The following is an 18,793-nucleotide window of genomic DNA, read 5'->3' as shown; positions in this document are numbered from 1 at the left end:
TCTTTTCTCAAACGATAAGGTAATTCATTGACACACGCTTGAATCGGCCACATAGAAATTTTCGACGACTTAAAGACTTGAACACCATCAGTATTCCATTGAATCGTGATGTCATTTTCATTGATAACTCCTTTTTGCCGTAATTTAGAATACACGTCTGAACTGACAACATCGCTTTCAGTATCGGTCGTTCTTCGTATTTGATGAAAATGTTTATTAATCACATCTATCAGTTGTTTTTTGATTGGAAAATGAAAAAAAAGTTACCCTTTTGTTTCAATTCGGATTTCTCGAATAGAGTTTCACAATCATTACATTGTACTTCTAATTCATATTCATTATGTCGTAGAAGTTCATTACAATTTGGACAATAGTAATAAATCGTGCCATTTCCAGTAGACACCGAGAGACGATTTAATATACGAAATTTCGATATATGTACTGGACGTGGAAGGTGACAATCAATCACTTGAATTATATCTTCTAATGTGGCATCTGTGATGTGATGCCTTATAGACAATCCGAGAATCAATAGTTCACTCTCTTCTCTTGTTAAAGGACAATCTTCGTAAAGAGGATCCCTTACCTATATTTACAAAAAAAGTAATAATCAAAAATAGCTTTAACTTATAAGGAGAGACCGCACCTTTAACATCACAGATTTTGCTAAACTTGAAATATGTTGTAGTATATCCCTCACACCATTACACAATATAACTCTTCCTAATGCGCAATAGTTTACAAGAAATTATTGTTTCAAGTGCCTATTATATAAATAGAGATCATTATCTCTTAATAGAGATGTGTTTTACATGTTTTATGTATTTTAGATGATTTACGATGAATGTCATTCAAAAATATATAAAAATGCAGAACTAATTACTTCCGAGTAATTTAATACTTTTTTGTTAATTTTGTATAATTTATTTTTAGTATTTATTTTTATTTTCTTGTATTAAATATAAATATTTTATTAATGAATTTTATTATGTGTTTTATAAATAATTGTTTTATTTTTTACTTACATCTCCAGTAAAAATCTAAATGTTTTTAATACGTATTGGTTGAAAATAAAAAAATGTTATTTAAGAAATAATATTTTTTGTCGAATAATTTTTTTTATATTTTAAATAACGATTTATTTGATTTGATTGCATATTAAAAAAATTGCGAAAAAATAGTTTATACACAAAATCTAAACTGGAAACTTCTAGTATCGTACGTAAAAAAAGTAAATTTCTTCTGATAATCGATTCTAGTATTGTACACCTTAGTCGCTCGGCTCTGAAATTTATTGCCAATACTAAAAATATATAGCATACGTAACGTAGATTATAGATTTTTAGTACTAACAGTGAATTTCGGAACGTATACTATGTTTAATGTACGATAATGACCTCGAACGGCTCGGTATAATAAGCACACGGTAAACTTTAAATGATAATTTCTTGTAAACTGTTGCGCATTGGCAAGAGTTATTATAATGTGTAACAGTGTGAGGGGGATTTTTACAACATATTTGAAATTTGGCATAATGTGTGATGTCAAAAGATCTCCCCCTAGGTTTATACTTTCTTTAACATATAATTGTATGAATTAACATTAAACTGTATTAAACAAACACATTTGCAATTAAAAAATTTATTTTTTTGTACTATCCTATCCTAACTGTTCAGCACCTACAAAAAGTATAACTTTTGTATAATGTAATATTATTTTTAATTTATTTGTATATTGACCATTTTCCACTGGTCTTAGAATTAATGTTTTCTTAGATATTACCAAAAGTCACACCTGTCTCATAATTGATCTGTTACAATATCTATAGTGTATGTATAGATATATAAAGTATACAAATTTACCTCCATTTGTGGTTGCTGGATAATGTGTCTATTATCTAGATTCAATTCTAATGCTTCGTCGACTTCCATATTATTTTCATTATCGATATCTTCTAGCGATGAATTATTTTCGTTTTCATTGGATTCTGATGCATCACAGTTGTGTTCGACGTCTCCAGTGTTTTCTTGTACAGCATCGTAATCATCTGTGTTGTCTAATTCGGAGTTACTATAATGAGTATTTTGTTCAGCATCGTAATCATTTGTGTTGTCTAATTCGGAGTTATCATAATGGGTCTTTTGTTCAGCATCGTAATCATTTCCTAGCAAACACAGATATATAACGATTATACTGCCACTATATAACGAAATGTAACACGCAATATAACAATTATGTACACGTTAGTTGTAATTTCGCATTCATGGATTATTGCAGTTATATAACATAGATATAAGCGATGTTATATAACATTTATATAGAAGTAATATAATTTAAAGCATTATTGTAATATAACTGCAGTGTAATCGTTATCGTATATTTTATTGTATATTAATTAATTTATAATTTGCCTTTTGTACATACTAATTTCAGAAAAGGTTTTTAAATTAATTTTAAGCAAAAACAAACTGTTTTATTTGCTTTTGCTCGAAATTAATTTGAAAACCTTTTCTGGAATTAATATGTGCAAAAGACATATGTTTTTGCGTAGGAAAGGGACAAATATAAATATTGAGTAATCATATTTTATTAGATATATTTTGCACTCAAAACATGTAGAAAATATATATTATATTTTTATACATATATTATATTAATATATAACATTTTTCTTATTTGGTTAATGAACATTTTTGGTTAATCATAGCTTTTTATCACAATACATATTGATCCAGTCAAGGATCATTCAAGGATTCCTCACATATAAAATCTTTGGTATATATCGCATATATTCCAAAATCTAAATTTCATATTGGCTGGTGGCTTCCACATTCTTCAATTTAAACAGATCTATTGTTGTTGTATAATTAAATATAGGCTGTAATTGCACATATGTATATGCTATTATAAGCATCAGACATGAATCTGTTTTTGTTGCGGAGTCCACCAGCCAATTCTCTATAAAAAGTAAAACTAGTCAATTGTACAATCTTTGATTTTCAATCACAACTTTGTAAAAAGAAAATCAAATTGCGTTCGTAAGAAAAGAAAAAATTTTACTAGCGGTTTAATGAACATAAGACATTTTGAATACCGACAATGTGATTCAAATTTCAGAATTGTATGACAAATAATATTGATACTTATAATTAACTTATATAACTTATACTATCCCTCACTTTATCATAACGCGTAAAACTAGTCAATTGTACAATCTCTGATTTTCAATCACAACTTTGTAAAAAGAAAATCAAATTGCGTTCGTAAAAAAAGAAAAAGTTTTACCCTCGGTTTAATGAACATAAGATATTTTGAACACCGACAATGTGATTCAAATTTCAGAATTGTATGACAAGTAATATTGATACTTATAATTAACTTATAATATATAACTTATACTATCCCTCACTTTATCAAAACGCGTTTATCGGATTTATACCTGTAGTTTAATAATCTCTTCTGAATCATTTTACGAGCATGCTTGTCTAGTGGACATCAAAAGGAGATGTATTCGTGTTCCTCTAGAAGATTTATAGGCTAGGCTATTCCTAAAAGGAACAGTTCCAGCACCCACTGGTCAAAGCTGGATCAAGGACATCGACCAATGCGGACTTTGTCCTCGACAGAGGACAGTCCCAGCATCCATTGGTCCAAACGAGGAGTGCTGGCACTATCTCCTTGTAGAAATATTCCGCACAACAAACAAACAAACAATGCCGATTGTTCAATCATTTCAAAAACAAAAAAAGATCGAAACGCCGTGCGCTCGGAGTGAAAATCGAGTTTCAAATGCATTTCAGTGATACAAGCGAAAACGCGATACGACGCGAGTCAGCTATTCGAATTTCTCTTTAAAATATCAGACATTGTTTATGAATTAAACACGTTGACTATCAATGATAGTCGATGATCGGCTTACTCTCCGAGCATGGATTGACGCTACCGCACCACTTGGTCTCCTTCAACGGCTCCTTAAGTTTTGTTCTCCTTATCCTTCTCTTTTTCTTTTCTTATCTTACGCTGTTTTGCGAAGCGGATCCATTCAGCCGCGATGTTTTCAAATTCGGACTCTGTGAGCGTCATATGGTGCGAAGTAATATGTCCTAAAAACAAAAATAAAAATATGAGCAATATAAATAGATATTACAAAAAATATATTTTTAATGTATAGGATTTACCAACATTTTTTACATACGTCTTATCATTTTTATGAAATGTAAATTGTCCAGCCGGAAATTTTTTCGTACACCCTTCCAAGAGCAGTTTACAGCACACTCGTTGGTAAATATCTTTTTTAGAATACGATGTATATTATTTCCTCCCTCGGATTATTTCCTCCAATTTTTAATAAAAATTGTTTCTGTAAAAAATAGAATTCCAAATTTGGCGTATTAATAATAATATATAAAGATTTAAAATAAATAATAGTAACTTCACAATATGAAGTAGTTACAAATCTATCAGTGTAACAATACGCCCCTCCACCGTGCCGCCACTCCAGACCGACCAACCGTCGAACGCACCGTGGCCGAGCACGTGTGTCTTGCGTAAGACCACGCGCGTGCAATCGGCTTACGTAAGACCACCGCATGCTACCGCGCGCGACCGACGCGCTACGCGCCGCGTTCCGAAAGCGCTCCCACTCTAGCCGGCCCGTCCGCGCGCGCTGATTGGTCCGTTCAGCCGCGCGGAACGATATATAAGCCGGCAGCGGGCAGCGTAAAGAGAGATCCGTCCGAACATCCGATCTCATCGGATCCTTTCCAGCGCTGGGCATACTCGGCGCCTCCTAGCTCGGGGATTCTCGAGCACCTCCTCGGGAACGGGCATTCTCGTTCCAACCTTCCCGCGACGGGTAAAACCGTCGTCCCCGAGGCCGGGTATGCTCGGCCAATCCGATCCGCTCAGCCGCGCGACGGGCATTCTCGTCGCGCAGGCCATCCAATCCGAAAGCCGTGTGACGGGCATCCTCGTCACGCGGCCAATCCGGACCGTCCGGCCGGACAACGGGCATTCCCGTACGTTCGGCTAAATCCGATCCGAATCCGTTGCGCCGTGCGGCGGGTATTATACCCGCACGGCAATTCCGGTTCCGTTCGGCTGGACGACGGGCATTCTCGTCGTCCGGCCACTCCGACCAGACCGTTCCGAGTGTCCCCGGGAATTCTCGGGGACCGTCCGCGCCGACACCGATCCAGTGTCCGCCACCGTACCTCCCGGGCTAACCCCGCGAGATGAGGCCGAACCGGCCGCCCCCGTCGACAGCCCGCGCACAGCGCGAGGGCGTCGAAACCGAGACCGTAACCGGTCAACCGCACGGGCCAATCGGGCCCCGAGCACGGCATTAGAGTGGACCGCCGCGCGGCCACTCTAACAAACGGATCCCGTACGCATAAAGCGTAGACCGAAGCCGTCCGTAGATCACACGACTCATCCGAGCCGTTACACTGCGATAACCGCGAATCCGTTCCGACAATCGCACGTTCCGCCGCGAACGATGTAAATAGATATATGTTTAAAACCGAGCAACCCCGTTTGCTACTGCCGCGCGCAAAGCGCCTAGTCACCGTCCGTCCGTTTCCGAATTGTTCAAGTCCTTCCGTTTAGATATTAAATACCGCGCAAATACGTTGCGACTGTTCTCTTAAATTCACGCGGGCCGACGGCCGCGCAGTTAAGTGCCGCGACGCTATTCGAATATCACGTGATCGTTCTCTTGATTTCCCGCGGGCCGACGACCGCGCAATTAAGGGCCGTAATGTTGTACAAGGAGCTCAGTATTATCCGATAACGATATCGGAACTGTATAATTTCATTTTTGTACTAAAGTATCGCTAAATATATTTAACCTCTTTCATTTTCACTACCAAAATACGGCGTTATCATTTCGACACGAACCCGGACATCCGGCGAGCACATCCGAGCATCCTGTCCTGAATCCAAAATCCCGTAACCGACACCGAGAAAGTACCAGCGTTACATCAGTATTGTGGAAAAGTAGCAACAATTAAAAGTTATAATATATTATATATATATTCTTTAATTAATAAGAAAAATATTGCGTATCTGTATTATGTTTGGATCGCAGAATAACATATAAAATAATAGATAGAATCAACTCATTTTTATCTTTTTATTAATTTATAAAAGAGTCAGAAATGTTTTAGAAAAAAGAAAGCATCACACTTTTGCAGTTGTAATAATATAATAATTGCATCTATAAATTTAGTGGAAGTTTTAATAAAACGCATTTATAAAATAAAGAAATAAATGTATAAACTTACAAATTGCGTCACTGCTTCGTTTGAAGTTTTTAATAAAAAATCAAATTCTTTCATATTATTTATTGTGGCCAACGGTAATAATTCCACAATCAAACTGTCATCACTATCCAATGGTTTTAATCCAATGGGTGTAATGCTTTTGATAACATTTTCTAGTTTTATTTGTCGTTGTTTTATGTCCTTGAGAGTTAAATTTGATGCTGCTTGCATTTGTAAGAGTTGCTGTAGGCAGCCTGCAACATCATCAACAATATTCCATTTATATAAAAGTACTTAAAATGAGTGCTACATAAAATATAAATAGTGCAAGAATTATTTACGTTTTATATGAGAAATATCGTCATTCTTCTGCTGTAGAGCTTGTTGAGCACGCAATGGAGACACAAAATCTGAAATATTTCAATAAATTTATTATATCCAGTAATTATATACATTTACAAGTAATTAATCTTTCTTATAAATACACTACTCAAAAGAAAATAGGGAACACTTTCCAGACACCAAAAATTAGGCTATTTTCAAATGACTGTAACTCGGTAAAAAATCATCGTAGATAAAAAATAAAAAAAGCATTTTGAAGCTTGAAGATCCAACTTTAACGCTCTATCAGCAGATTTTCAAAATTCTTTTAACTTCCTTGTCTTATGCAGTAAAAAAGCACACCCTGTTTTGTTCCTTAAAATTTCGTATATTTGACACTTTGCAGCTCGACCAACAAATTTTTTTCGAACAATTCAAGTAAAGCTTCATAAACTACAACATTTTGCCTACAAAATGCTTTTTTTAAAATTTCTCTACGATTTTTTTTGACCGAGTTACGCTACTTTGAAGCTAAACCTGCATTTTTTACAAATGATATCCGTACTCCGTGAAAAATCATCGTAGACAAAAAATCAAAAAACCATTTTAAAGCTCGAAGTTCCAGCTTTAACATGCTGTTAATGGTTTTCAAAAATTTTCTCAATTTCTTAGTACTATGCCCCAAAAAAGATACACTGTTTTTTCCTTAAAATAACGTATTTTTAACAGCTTGTAGCTCAATAAAAAAATTTTTCTCGACAAATCCAATGCAAGTGCCATAAAGTATGACATTTTCTCTACAAAATGCTTTTTTTAAAGTTTTCTCTACGATTTTTTTGACCGAGTTACAAGACTTTGAAGATATACATTTTTTACAGTACATTTTTCCGAAAAATGACGTCTACCGCCGACATTAGCATTACCCAATGTGCACCACGTGGAGGTTGTCGGTCGGATTTTTGCACATCGTGTGTGTGTGTGTGTGTGTGTGTGTGTGTGTGTGTGTGTGTGTGTGTGTGTGTGTGTGTGTGTGTGTGATGTATGTATCACAGCAGAGATAAGGATCCCGCAGTTCGTCACTTCTGCATTATTTAATGACTCCAAACCCTCTTTGCTGTGTGTGTATGCGCTCGCGCGCATGAGAGTTCAATAGTGTGTATTTCCTCCTCTCTGATCAATTACTGCTTGCAAGCGTTCTCGCATATTTATACATCTTGCAATACGATCTTGCGGAATGTTGTGCCAAATTTCCGTTAAAATTTCTCCCAATTCTTCTAAATTTCGCGGCTGTTCCTCGCGACGCCTTAATCGTCGTTCCATTTCATCCCAAATGTGCTCGATTGGATTTAAGTCCGGGCTATTGGCGGGATGATTTAACAGTCTAATTGCGTGTCGTTGAAAAAAACGTCGCGTTATATTCGCCGTATGAGGTCGAGCGTTGTCCTGCATAAAAATAAAGTTCCGACAGGTTCGATTTAATAGCAAAACGTGTGGTCGTAGAATATCGTTGATATAACGAACACCCGTCATTGCCGGAGGTGGCAGGATCACTAGATCACTTCGTCTTGTAAGTGATATACACCCCCACACCATCACGGAACCGCCGTTGTAGGATCGTATTGGCATAACGCAACGTCGATCATAGCGTTCATTTCGTCGACGCCAAGTACGTATACGAGCATCATTGCCATAAAGGCAAAAACGTGATTCGTCGGAGAAATATACATTTCTCCAATCCCTAGCGGTCCAATTTATGTGATCGCGCGCAAATTGATAACGTACTTGGCGATGTACGAGTGTGAGTCTTGGTACTTGTGCACGAACACGAGAACGAAGACCGGCTTCTCTCAAACGGTTGCGAATTGTTTGTTCGCTCACATGGCGCAAATGAATGTCATTACGAATGTTTCTTGCGGTAATAATATTTCTCCGACGAATCACGTTTTTGCCTTTATGGCAATGATGCTCGTATACGTACTTGGCGTCGACGAAATGAACGCTATGATCGACGTTGCGTTATGCCAATACGATCCTACAACGGCGGTTCCGTGATGGTGTGGGGGTGTATATCACTTACAAGACGAAGTGATCTAGTGATCCTGCCACCTCCGGCAATGACGGGTGTTCGTTATATCAACGATATTCTACGACCACACGTTTTGCTATTAAATCGAACCTGTCGGAACTTTATTTTTATGCAGGACAACGCTCGACCTCATACGGCGAATATAACGCGACGTTTTTTTCAACGACACGCAATTAGACTGTTAAATCATCCCGCCAATAGCCCGGACTTAAATCCAATCGAGCACATTTGGGATGAAATGGAACGACGATTAAGGCGTCGCGAGGAACAGCCGCGAAATTTAGAAGAATTGGGAGAAATTTTAACGGAAATTTGGCACAACATTCCGCAAGATCGTATTGCAAGATGTATAAATATGCGAGAACGCTTGCAAGCAGTAATTGATCAGAGAGGAGGAAATACACACTATTGAACTCTCATGCGCGCGAGCGCATACACACACAGCAGAGAGGGTTTGGAGTCATTAAATACTGCAGAAGTGACGAACTGCGGGGTCCTTATCTCTGCTGTGATACATACACACACACACACACACACACACACACACACACACACACACACACACACACACACACACACACACACACACACACACCACACACACACACACGATGTGCAAAAATCCGACCGACAACCTCCACGTGGTGCACATTGGGTAATGCTAATGTCGGCGGTAGACGTCATTTTTCGGAAAAATGTACTGTAAAAAATGTATATCTTCAAAGTCTTGTAACTCGGTCAAAAAAATCGTAGAGAAAACTTTAAAAAAAGCATTTTGTAGAGAAAATGTCATACTTTATGGCACTTGCATTGGATTTGTCGAGAAAAATTTTTTTATTGAGCTACAGGCTGTTAAAAATACGTTATTTTAAGGAAAAAACAGTGTATCTTTTTTGGGGCATAGTACTAAGAAATTGAGAAAATTTTTGAAAACCATTAACAGCATGTTAAAGCTGGAACTTCGAGCTTTAAAATGGTTTTTTGATTTTTTGTCTACGATGATTTTTCACGGAGTACGGATATCATTTGTAAAAAATGCAGGTTTAGCTTCAAAGTAGCGTAACTCGGTCAAAAAAAATCGTAGAGAAATTTTAAGAAAAGCATTTTGTAGGCAAAATGTTGTAGTTTATGAAGCTTTACTTGAATTGTTCGAAAAAAATTTGTTGGTCGAGCTGCAAAGTGTCAAAAATACGAAATTTTAAGGAACAAAACAGGGTGTGCTTTTTTACTGCATAAGACAAGGAAGTTAAAAGAATTTTGAAAATCTGCTAATAGAGCGTTAAAGTTGGATCTTCAAGCTTCAAAATGCTTTTTTTATTTTTTATCTACGATGATTTTTCACCGAGTTACAGTCATTTGAAAATAGCCTAATTTTTGGTGTCTGGAAAGTGTTCCCTATTTTCTTTTGAGTAGTGTATATGTCGTACTTATTACGGGTACATCTTGCCAAGTTTCCTTAAATCCTGAAGATTGATTGTCTTGTTCTGAAAATGTATACATCAATATCTTATTTTTAGTTTTTTAATACATATATTGCTTGTAAATAGTAAGAAATAAAAAGTTTTAATTATGCATGTGTACATGAACGCATCCCAGTGAAAACAACGTGGTAAAAATAATGTCAAAGTGACATGAAATTGATGAGGAGTATGATGTGAAAATGAGTTATCAAAATGAAGACATGCTTCTGTACCACGTGTCACAATTTCGAATCACGAAACATTTCACCTTTTATTAGCTATCAATAAGTGCCAAATGTCTCAGAAAATTCCGGATCCCGAAAACCTTTAAAAAGATTATATTTATTGCACATATGTATATGTATGACCTAAAAGAATGATAATAAAATAAACTATTACACCTTCTGGTGTCTTTGGTCGCTCAAATCTGTCCCGATGTCGCGAGCATTGATTCTTCCGCTTTTGCAATTCTTCTTTAGACAATTTCAAAATCTGATAATACTAAAAATCAAATGTCATGAATTACTTTTTTATGAAAATATTTATATTTATTTATTTATATTTATTTTTTGATTTATATTTATAATCATTTATATTTATTTATTTATTCATATCTCATAACTATATTGTTATTAATATTGCATTACTTCTCTGCATTCCCAGCAATCCGAGCCTTTTAATTTTGCTCTATCAGCTTTACATCGCATGTTAAGCTGCTTTGAAACGTCCTTTCTGTTTGACCTTCTGTAAATAACGTTTTTATTAAATATAAAAGCAACTTACATTAACACAATTATTAAATGATATTTACACATTAAACTTTTCCAATATCGTTTTTTTTTTCTTGTGGCTTGTTTTCTGTGTCATCCAAATTGAAATTATTTATTTTATTCGTTAATGGTTGATCTTCATTTTGGACTTTAATAAATTTTTTAATTTGAATATCGGTCTTCTTATGCACTTTTATTGGTGAAAGATAACTTATGTTAACTTTATCTTTTAATGTATTAACATTTTCCATTTGCGTAGAAATATATTTAGGCGAAGGATATAATGAAAAATCTAAACGTTTTACAGGAATTTTCCTCTTCAATTTCAAACACTGTTTGACTTTAGATGCAACACTTCTTTGCATAGGACTGGCTTCTATCACTTCATCTTCATCGGTTTCAGTAATGTTGTTGACTAGTGTTGTATCACTATTTTTAGCAACAGTTGCATTTGCATTATTCTTGACTGAATGAAATGCAAGTCGAGATCTCTTCCTTAAATATCGTCTACAGTCTAGCATTGATGGACTTTTATTTTCGTCAGTATTTTTGTACAAAGATTCGCATCTGATGCAATTTCCGTATCGGAAGCAAATTCTAATAATGGGCTACTATTGCTTTCTTGTATATTACCGTTATTTAACTGTGATATCGTTTCATCCTTTGTTTTTTTACAAGGTGTATTAACTATAATTTAGAGTAAAAAATTGCTACGAAATCACATATACATATATATAATGATTAAGAGATAAATTAAAATATTTTCAACGTAGATTAGTATTAATGAATTTACACATAAAACGGTTAAATGACGGTTTTGACATCATTTTGAGTACGCTGTTTTCATTGGGATATACGCATAACACACACAAAATGTACGTAATATTGTTAATATACCTTGTGACGTTGGAATTTCATCGTTATTATGTTCCTCGTTAGTAGATTCATCGTTATTATAGTCGTCGCTATTATATTCATCGTTATTATGTTCATCGTTATTAGATTCATCGTTATTGTATTCATCGTTATTATAGTCGTCGCTATTATATTCATCGTTATATTCTACATCAGAAGGTTCGCGGTCATCAAACAACAATGGTGACTTATTCCTACAGACAATAGTGCTCGTATTGGCGTTTCTATCCCCTTGTGACATTTTATTACGTTCATCGTTTGATCCTTTATTAAATGATTTCGAGCTCTCAGGATGTGATAGTGGTTTAGCAACACCAGTGTTGTTCGTTTTCAGTTGTTTTGCTACAAAAAATTAAAACATAAATTATATGTATAAATTATATGACACACATGTATATAATTTATTACATATAATTAATGTTATATTGATAACATACCTTGTTGTGACGTTGTAACTTGTCTATATTCGCGGTTTGCTCCTTTTTCAGATAAGCCAAAATTTTCAGGACACGATGGTGGCCTAGAAGTAACAATGTCGACTTGTTTTTCTGCAAAAATTAATACATTTCATATAGGTAACTGCGTTACAAATAAAAATAAAAACATAATGAGTACTACTAACAATTTAAATTAATATTTTTAGTTACAATAAGTTATTATTCAGCACAAATGGTATACATATTTAGCTTAGCATAAATGGTATACAAATACACGAATCGCGAAAACGCACATAATGTAGCGACAGCCTAACGAGATCAGGACATTGACAAATACTTGTGCAGTATTTAAAACAAAGACAAAAACATTTATAATGTAAACGTGATATGTAGTAAAGATATATTATTGATACAAATACGTACTTTTTACATACTTTCGGTTTGTTTGTTGAGCACTCTTCTGCGTCACTACTGAAACGATTATATGGAACATGTGGCCTTTGTCCTCTTCCTAACCGGTCTTCATCGGTCGTCTGATATTGTGAATCTGCTGCATGTTTTCGTGCTGATTCAAGAGATGCTAAAGAATAAAAGAAAAAGTCTGTATAATGACACACATATAAAATCGAGAGACACAATATGATAAATATAGCGCGAGACAACCCCGTATATCTATACGCGAACCGGCCACTCACGAGTATCTAAAGAACTTATTAATAACGACTGAACCGATCAAGTTCTAAGTATTAGGCTCCACTATACTTACTGCACAATTTTACGACGTTTATTTTATAAGTGGCCCATGTTTTATAATCCGGACTTTCACAGTTTGCAATCATCTGCGGACAGTTTGATGTTCTAGGCGGCCACCAGCACTGCGAGTCATCTTCTTTAAGCCATGTTATTGGTATTTCTGAATATGTTTGGTCTGCGGGGAACTGTACAACCGCATAATTGTAATTCGACATTCTTGCCTTGCGATCTGTAAAAAGGATTATAATGTTTACATTAATATACATAACATCCTCCCAAAATTAAGGTTTTACTAAACACTTTTACACCGAAATACCAACCTTTTGATAACCTTCAGAATCCAAGATATCAAAATCTGCACGGTATTTAACATAGAAAACGAAAGTTCAAATTAAAGTACAAAATTGTTACGAAGTTATAACATTAAAACATATTACAATAAACTTGTACTGCACCTAATCATTAGTAAGAGGAAGCGGTATTGTAACATAAGAATCAACTTCATCAAGATATTTCACTTTAAAACATTTCATTTGTATTCGTGTTACTGGAATTGTTATAATGTCAAATGTAGTAGTGTTTGATAATAGAAATATGCCAAGCTTTCTCGAATCGCACGGTGCAGTAAAAAACGATTTTGGATTTATAAAACGTTTTACACGGGTACATAACACCCGATTTTGTTGAAATATATCAAAAATAAAAACCACCGAGTTATCATCGAGAAAAGCACAATTGTCACTTTTATTTATTCCAATCTTGAAACATTTAAATTGTAAATAAGAAATGTCCTTATTATCTGATTGATGTTTATAAACTACAATTGGATATTGCATCGTGTGATTGAGCGGCTGGATTGGTACTTGTAATTCTTCAAAGATTCGATTTGATAATTCTTGTAATGGTTTTCCAGATTGCTGTAACTTCTTTTTAATTTTTTGCATACGATTTTCAAATTTAAAGCAGCTAAAATTGTCTAAACAACCAAAAGTTTTTACATCGTTGGCAAGATGAACGAGATTATGAACATTGTATGACAAATATTCATTACCATGAATATTTCCATAATTGGAAACAAACCATACTAATAGAGAATTTGCATAAGCATTAAATGATATACATAATTGCGGATCGCTTAATATCCTTATAGCAACACTAAGAGAGACAAAATGATCGTAAAGTATCGGTCGCATTATTGATTTCATAATAACAATTCCAGTATACATTAAGAATTGACGAAACTCTGTAGCTTTCCATCTGTCCAGATCATGTAAACTTCTTGGTTTTCTGGCAAATTCAGATGGAATACAGGACTTAATCGCAATTAGATAATTCGAAACTGAATTTACACCTTCTGCTGACAATCTAATATTTTTGTTGCCTTTAACCCATAATTGCAGCAATCTTTTCATGACACCTAAACAAACTAAATGCATATAATCCAGTGGAATTTGTAAAACCATATCAATTAATAATTTTTCTAATATAGAATTACCTATGTGATGTTCAATGTGAATTCGATTTCTAAATGTTTCGTTTGTACGTAAAGTACAATCAATTTCAGGAAAAATGACTCTATTGTTGAAAAAATCGCCTTCTTGTACACATCTAGAACATGAAAAATATCCAGTATGACTTTTGGTATATTTAATAAATGATCTAGCCGGAGCGTCACATACTATTGCATTAATAACAACCGTATATGTTTCATTGCAAACAGTTATACCACGTTGAGAAAGTTCAATAAATTCATTTACAAAATCAGAAAGAAATTCATTAGCATCACTAGGCTTGCGCATACCATGATATACTCCAATTATGAAAGGCACTGTATAAACATCAATTTCCTCAATGGATGCCATAATAGGCCAAAATTGGCTGCCAGAACTCTTGGACATTGGCAAACCGTCTACATTTACATTTAATTTTATTTCTTTTGCTTTCAAAAATTTGTGACATATTTTTATGGATCGCTCCAGAGCAAAATAAAGGCCAAAGTGTATATAGTGACCATTATCTATAACTTTAAAATTTACAGACGCATTTCGTGGGGTTTGAAGTAAAAGTCTAACATCACTAGGTAATTCTACATGACCGTGTTTTCTTAGAATCAGAAATAATTTGTTAGCACTGTTATGTGAAATATTATCTTCTATTATTAATCTGTGTAAATCTGTTCGTAAAGTCGTTTCATCCATACAATCTGTGACATCTTCCAATGTCACAGGAGTGTCATTTTGTGATTCAATATGTTCTTCATATTCGCTTTCTACATGAGACTGTGATTCTAATGCATCTAATCCGTTTTGATCTGTCGGCAATGTATCATTTCTATAAGATATACAACCAATATTTACTGCTTCATCTACCGATTCATCTACCGCTTCATCTACTGCTTCAAGTGCTATGTTCCGAATAATTGATTGCAACAAAGGAGGATCTTCATGACAATGTAATTGATAATTTATTAACTGCTCCTTTCGTCGCCTAGATAAATACCGTATATCCTTTGGCATGATGCAGTTGGGGTCACTCACAGATAAAATGCTAAACAAATATTACATTACGTTCAAAAAAAAGAAAAAAACAGTTTAAAATAATTATAATGTTTAAATTCATAATTTTTCAATTTAAGATTAAAGAATCACACAATTACTATCAATTTCATAGTATAATAAAATTATTTAAAAATTACTTTTAACAAGTTATATTGTATAGACAGCATTAATCATACAAAAATTATAAGAATCATATATAATAATACATGTCGCTCGTATTTTCATAAACGTTAGTAACAAGAGAACGGGCCAATAACGAGCAATAAATAAGGTTGTTTAAATTACATCTATTTTCATATTACAAGTAATGATTATAAAAACTATACGAATTTTGACGCAGATATACGATGGATAGGCAAATACAATACAAAGATCTTCGTCACGAACAACGGATACTAGCATACATTTATGAGATAAGGAAATAATAGTTGCGACAATATTATAAAAACGCTTTTTCGACTCGATGTAAAACTTTAACTCCGTAGTTAATTTATGTATTTATAATTAGAGCGGCAGAAGAAGGCCTATAGTGAAGCAGAAACTAGTTCCGCGTTACTTATTTACTTGTAATATGAAAATAGATGTAATTTGAACAACCTTATTTATTGCTCGTTATTGGCCCGTTCTCTTGTTACTAACGTTTATAAGAATCATATTTCATATTATTTTTAAGTATTTTTTACTGTTTATACATGTATAAATTTTATATTTATACATGTATAAATAATCTTACCTTTAAGTTATCTAGCTCTCGTACGAGAGCGAATCAAAGCCACGTCCTCGACTCTCTTGCCGGCGTCGCGTCCTTTCACGAGCGACGAGACGTTGCGCGCACGAGACACCCGCGAACGTGATACACACGATCTTTCACGGACGGGCGCGGTCTTCTAAACGTCGCGATCACGTCGCACGATCGTGACACGATGTCACTAGCGGGAGCTGCGAAAGCAGAAAGAGATTTAGGACCGGTCTACAATCAGTCGGAGGATATTTTCCGTTTCAGGCATGATGCGCATAATGCATCGTTTATCCTTGTTTATTAACACTCGATGAATAACAAGGATAAACGATGCATTATGCGCATCGTGCGTGAAACGGAAAGTACTTCTGTATTATAAATATGTGCACAACGTGTTCTAACCTATAATAGCGAATACATACCTTTAAGTTATCTAGCTCTCGTACGAGAGCGAATCAAAGCCACGTCCTCGACTCTCTTGCCGGCGTCGCGTCCTTTCACGAGCGACGGGACGTTGCGCGCACGAGACACCCGCGAACACGGTTCACGATCACGATCTCCCACGGACGAGCGCGGGTCTTCAATCAGTAATCGTGGCACGAATATAATAGCACTAGCGGAAGCGGAAATAAGAAACCGCGAACTTGCGCGCGCCGCTATGACGCATGCTATCGAAGTTATATAATTCCGGCGGTAATTGAAATTATGTTATATAATATTTATATAATATCAACGCAACCGTTGTTGTATAACACGCATATATAACAGTTGTATTAATGTGCATTTATTATAACATATAAATAACGGAGCAACATAATAGTTTTATAACCTAGTTATATTATAATAATAAAGTAAAGTTATATAATTGTTATACTCTAGTATAACACCTGTTATATTATCTGTTACTCCCAGGTTATATAACAATTATATTTGGTGTTTGCTGGGTTGTGTTATCTAATTCGGAGTTACTATAATGAGTATTTTGTTTATCTTGATTTTCAACAGCATTTGCATCAATCTATAATATAAATTGTGTATTTAAAATAATATAAACAACATACACTAGCTTAACTGGTTTTGTATAACTGCAATTGATTTGTAACTCTAAAACCATATTATTTCATGTTAACATTACCAATAATGTCACTTATAACGTTCTTTACGTAGTCATAATTTACAGAGACTGTTAAATACGCACTAGATATATTGTATCTTTAATTGAGCAAACTATGTTTACTTGACATATGAAATCTTAGAACTAACCTCAATATGCTCTGGAGCAGCCGGATGATCAAATGCACTATCATTTTGAAATAACCGGGCAACACGACTTCTTTTCGTAGATTCGGGAACATTAATATCGTGCTCTTCGAGCCACTTTTTATAATATCCTCTTCTCAAACTTTACGCTGGAAACTTCCGTGTTTTTGAACGCGCTTTCTTTTTCTCTCTCTGTTCTTCTTCTTCGTCTTCGACCACTATTTGTTTTTTATCCAACGCTTGTTCTATGTAACGACGCGATACACTTTTCATGGTGCCCAAAAGAGACATCGCCGATGCTCTCACACGAGGTGATAAATCGCCCATAAGACTGCAAATTTGTGAAAAAGCACAGTCCACCATATGTACATCCTCTTCATCAGACTCAATAACAATGCTGTAATAAGTGTAATATATACAAGGAAAATTGCCGCCATGCGCGCGGCCAACCGGCAACCGGCAAATACCTTCTCTCTCTCTCTCTCTCTCTCTCTAGGACGTAGCTAGGAGAGCCTTCCTCCGCCTCCCCTCTCCCTCGAGGAGGGAAACTTTTCGAGTGCTCCGCAACCAAGCCAAGGCCTCTATTAAGTCCGCCAAAAATACCTACTTGACCAAAAGGCTTGGCTCGACCTCCAGCGCAGCACGATTATGGTCCGACTTGCGCTCTCTGGGCCTCGCTAGCGCTGGGACCCAGTGTCCGCATCTAAATGTCTCCCTAGAAATCCTGAACTCCTTCTTCTCCTTAGCTCACCTCGCCTCACCCGACCCCCCTATCCCGCCGCCTGGCTTTCTTCAAATCTCTCCCTCTAGCCCACCTTACTCCCTCTCTCCCCTTCCTTGCTTCTCTGTCTCTTCCTCGCCTCTGGCTGACCCTTCCACCTTTTACTTCCTTCATATTACACCCGACGCTCTGTTGCGTGCTCTGCGCCACAGCACCTCCAACTCTTCCGGACCCGACGACATCAATCGTCGCCTCATCTTAATGTGTCTTCCGTGCATCCTTACCTTCATCCTTGATATCTTTAACCGATCCTTCACCACTTCCTCCTTTCCCTCCTCCTGGAAACTCTCTCACATTATTCCACTTCCCAAATCCAAGCATCCCTCCGAACCTTCCCATTTCCGCCCTATATCCTTGCTTTGCTTCCTGTCCAAAGTGCTCGAACGCGTTGCCTTCGAGCAACTTTCCTCCCACCTATTGACCTACAACCTTCTTGATCCTCTCCAAACC

General features: G+C 35.7%; 3 protein-coding genes across 17 annotated transcripts; all 3 read right to left on the bottom strand.

Moving 5' to 3' along the window:
* Window positions 1-212: 212 nt before the first annotated feature.
* On the bottom strand, window positions 213-4,205 carry LOC113004316. Its single transcript, XM_039450815.1, has 4 exons — window positions 4,196-4,205; window positions 4,020-4,103; window positions 1,863-2,164; window positions 213-586 (listed from the first exon to the last, which is right to left on the bottom strand). The coding sequence occupies exons 1-4, from the start codon at window positions 4,203-4,205 to the stop codon at window positions 230-232; spliced, it is 753 nt and encodes a 250-aa protein (XP_039306749.1). The 3' UTR covers window positions 213-229.
* LOC105203604 (probable ATP-dependent RNA helicase ddx42) lies at window positions 2,676-17,176 on the bottom strand. Of its 14 annotated transcripts, XM_039450391.1 has the most exons (13): window positions 16,725-17,149; window positions 16,297-16,502; window positions 15,505-15,552; window positions 13,326-13,360; window positions 13,019-13,234; window positions 12,676-12,832; window positions 12,253-12,363; window positions 11,798-12,157; window positions 10,098-10,154; window positions 6,605-6,673; window positions 6,285-6,517; window positions 4,196-4,360; window positions 3,463-4,103 (listed from the first exon to the last, which is right to left on the bottom strand). In XM_039450391.1, the coding sequence occupies exons 6-12, from the start codon at window positions 12,743-12,745 to the stop codon at window positions 4,295-4,297; spliced, it is 966 nt and encodes a 321-aa protein (XP_039306325.1). In that variant the 5' UTR covers window positions 12,746-12,832; window positions 13,019-13,234; window positions 13,326-13,360; window positions 15,505-15,552; window positions 16,297-16,502; window positions 16,725-17,149; the 3' UTR covers window positions 3,463-4,103; window positions 4,196-4,294. The 14 variants fall into 14 exon arrangements, with proteins under 14 accessions (XP_039306323.1, XP_039306324.1, XP_039306325.1 ...); XM_039450389.1 differs by lacking the exon at window positions 15,505-15,552 and having other exon boundaries at window positions 2,676-4,103; window positions 4,183-4,360; XM_039450390.1 differs by lacking the exon at window positions 15,505-15,552 and having other exon boundaries at window positions 2,676-4,103; window positions 4,192-4,360.
* Window positions 10,198-11,376, bottom strand: LOC120358014 (DNA endonuclease RBBP8-like). 2 transcript variants are annotated; one of them, XM_039450399.1, is made up of 4 exons: window positions 10,942-11,372; window positions 10,778-10,874; window positions 10,532-10,631; window positions 10,198-10,455 (listed from the first exon to the last, which is right to left on the bottom strand). In XM_039450399.1, the coding sequence occupies exons 1-4, from the start codon at window positions 10,995-10,997 to the stop codon at window positions 10,412-10,414; spliced, it is 297 nt and encodes a 98-aa protein (XP_039306333.1). In that variant the 5' UTR covers window positions 10,998-11,372; the 3' UTR covers window positions 10,198-10,411. The 2 variants fall into 2 exon arrangements, with proteins under 2 accessions (XP_039306333.1, XP_039306332.1); XM_039450398.1 differs by lacking the exon at window positions 10,198-10,455 and having other exon boundaries at window positions 10,462-10,631; window positions 10,942-11,376.
* Window positions 17,177-18,793: the final 1,617 nt, after the last annotated feature.

The sequence above is a fragment of the Solenopsis invicta genome, chromosome 6 (genome assembly GCF_016802725.1).
Source record: "Solenopsis invicta isolate M01_SB chromosome 6, UNIL_Sinv_3.0, whole genome shotgun sequence".
Lineage (NCBI taxonomy): Eukaryota > Metazoa > Arthropoda > Insecta > Hymenoptera > Formicidae > Solenopsis > Solenopsis invicta.
The sequence above is the reverse complement of the archived record's forward strand: the minus strand, read 5'-3'. Positions and strand labels throughout refer to the sequence as shown.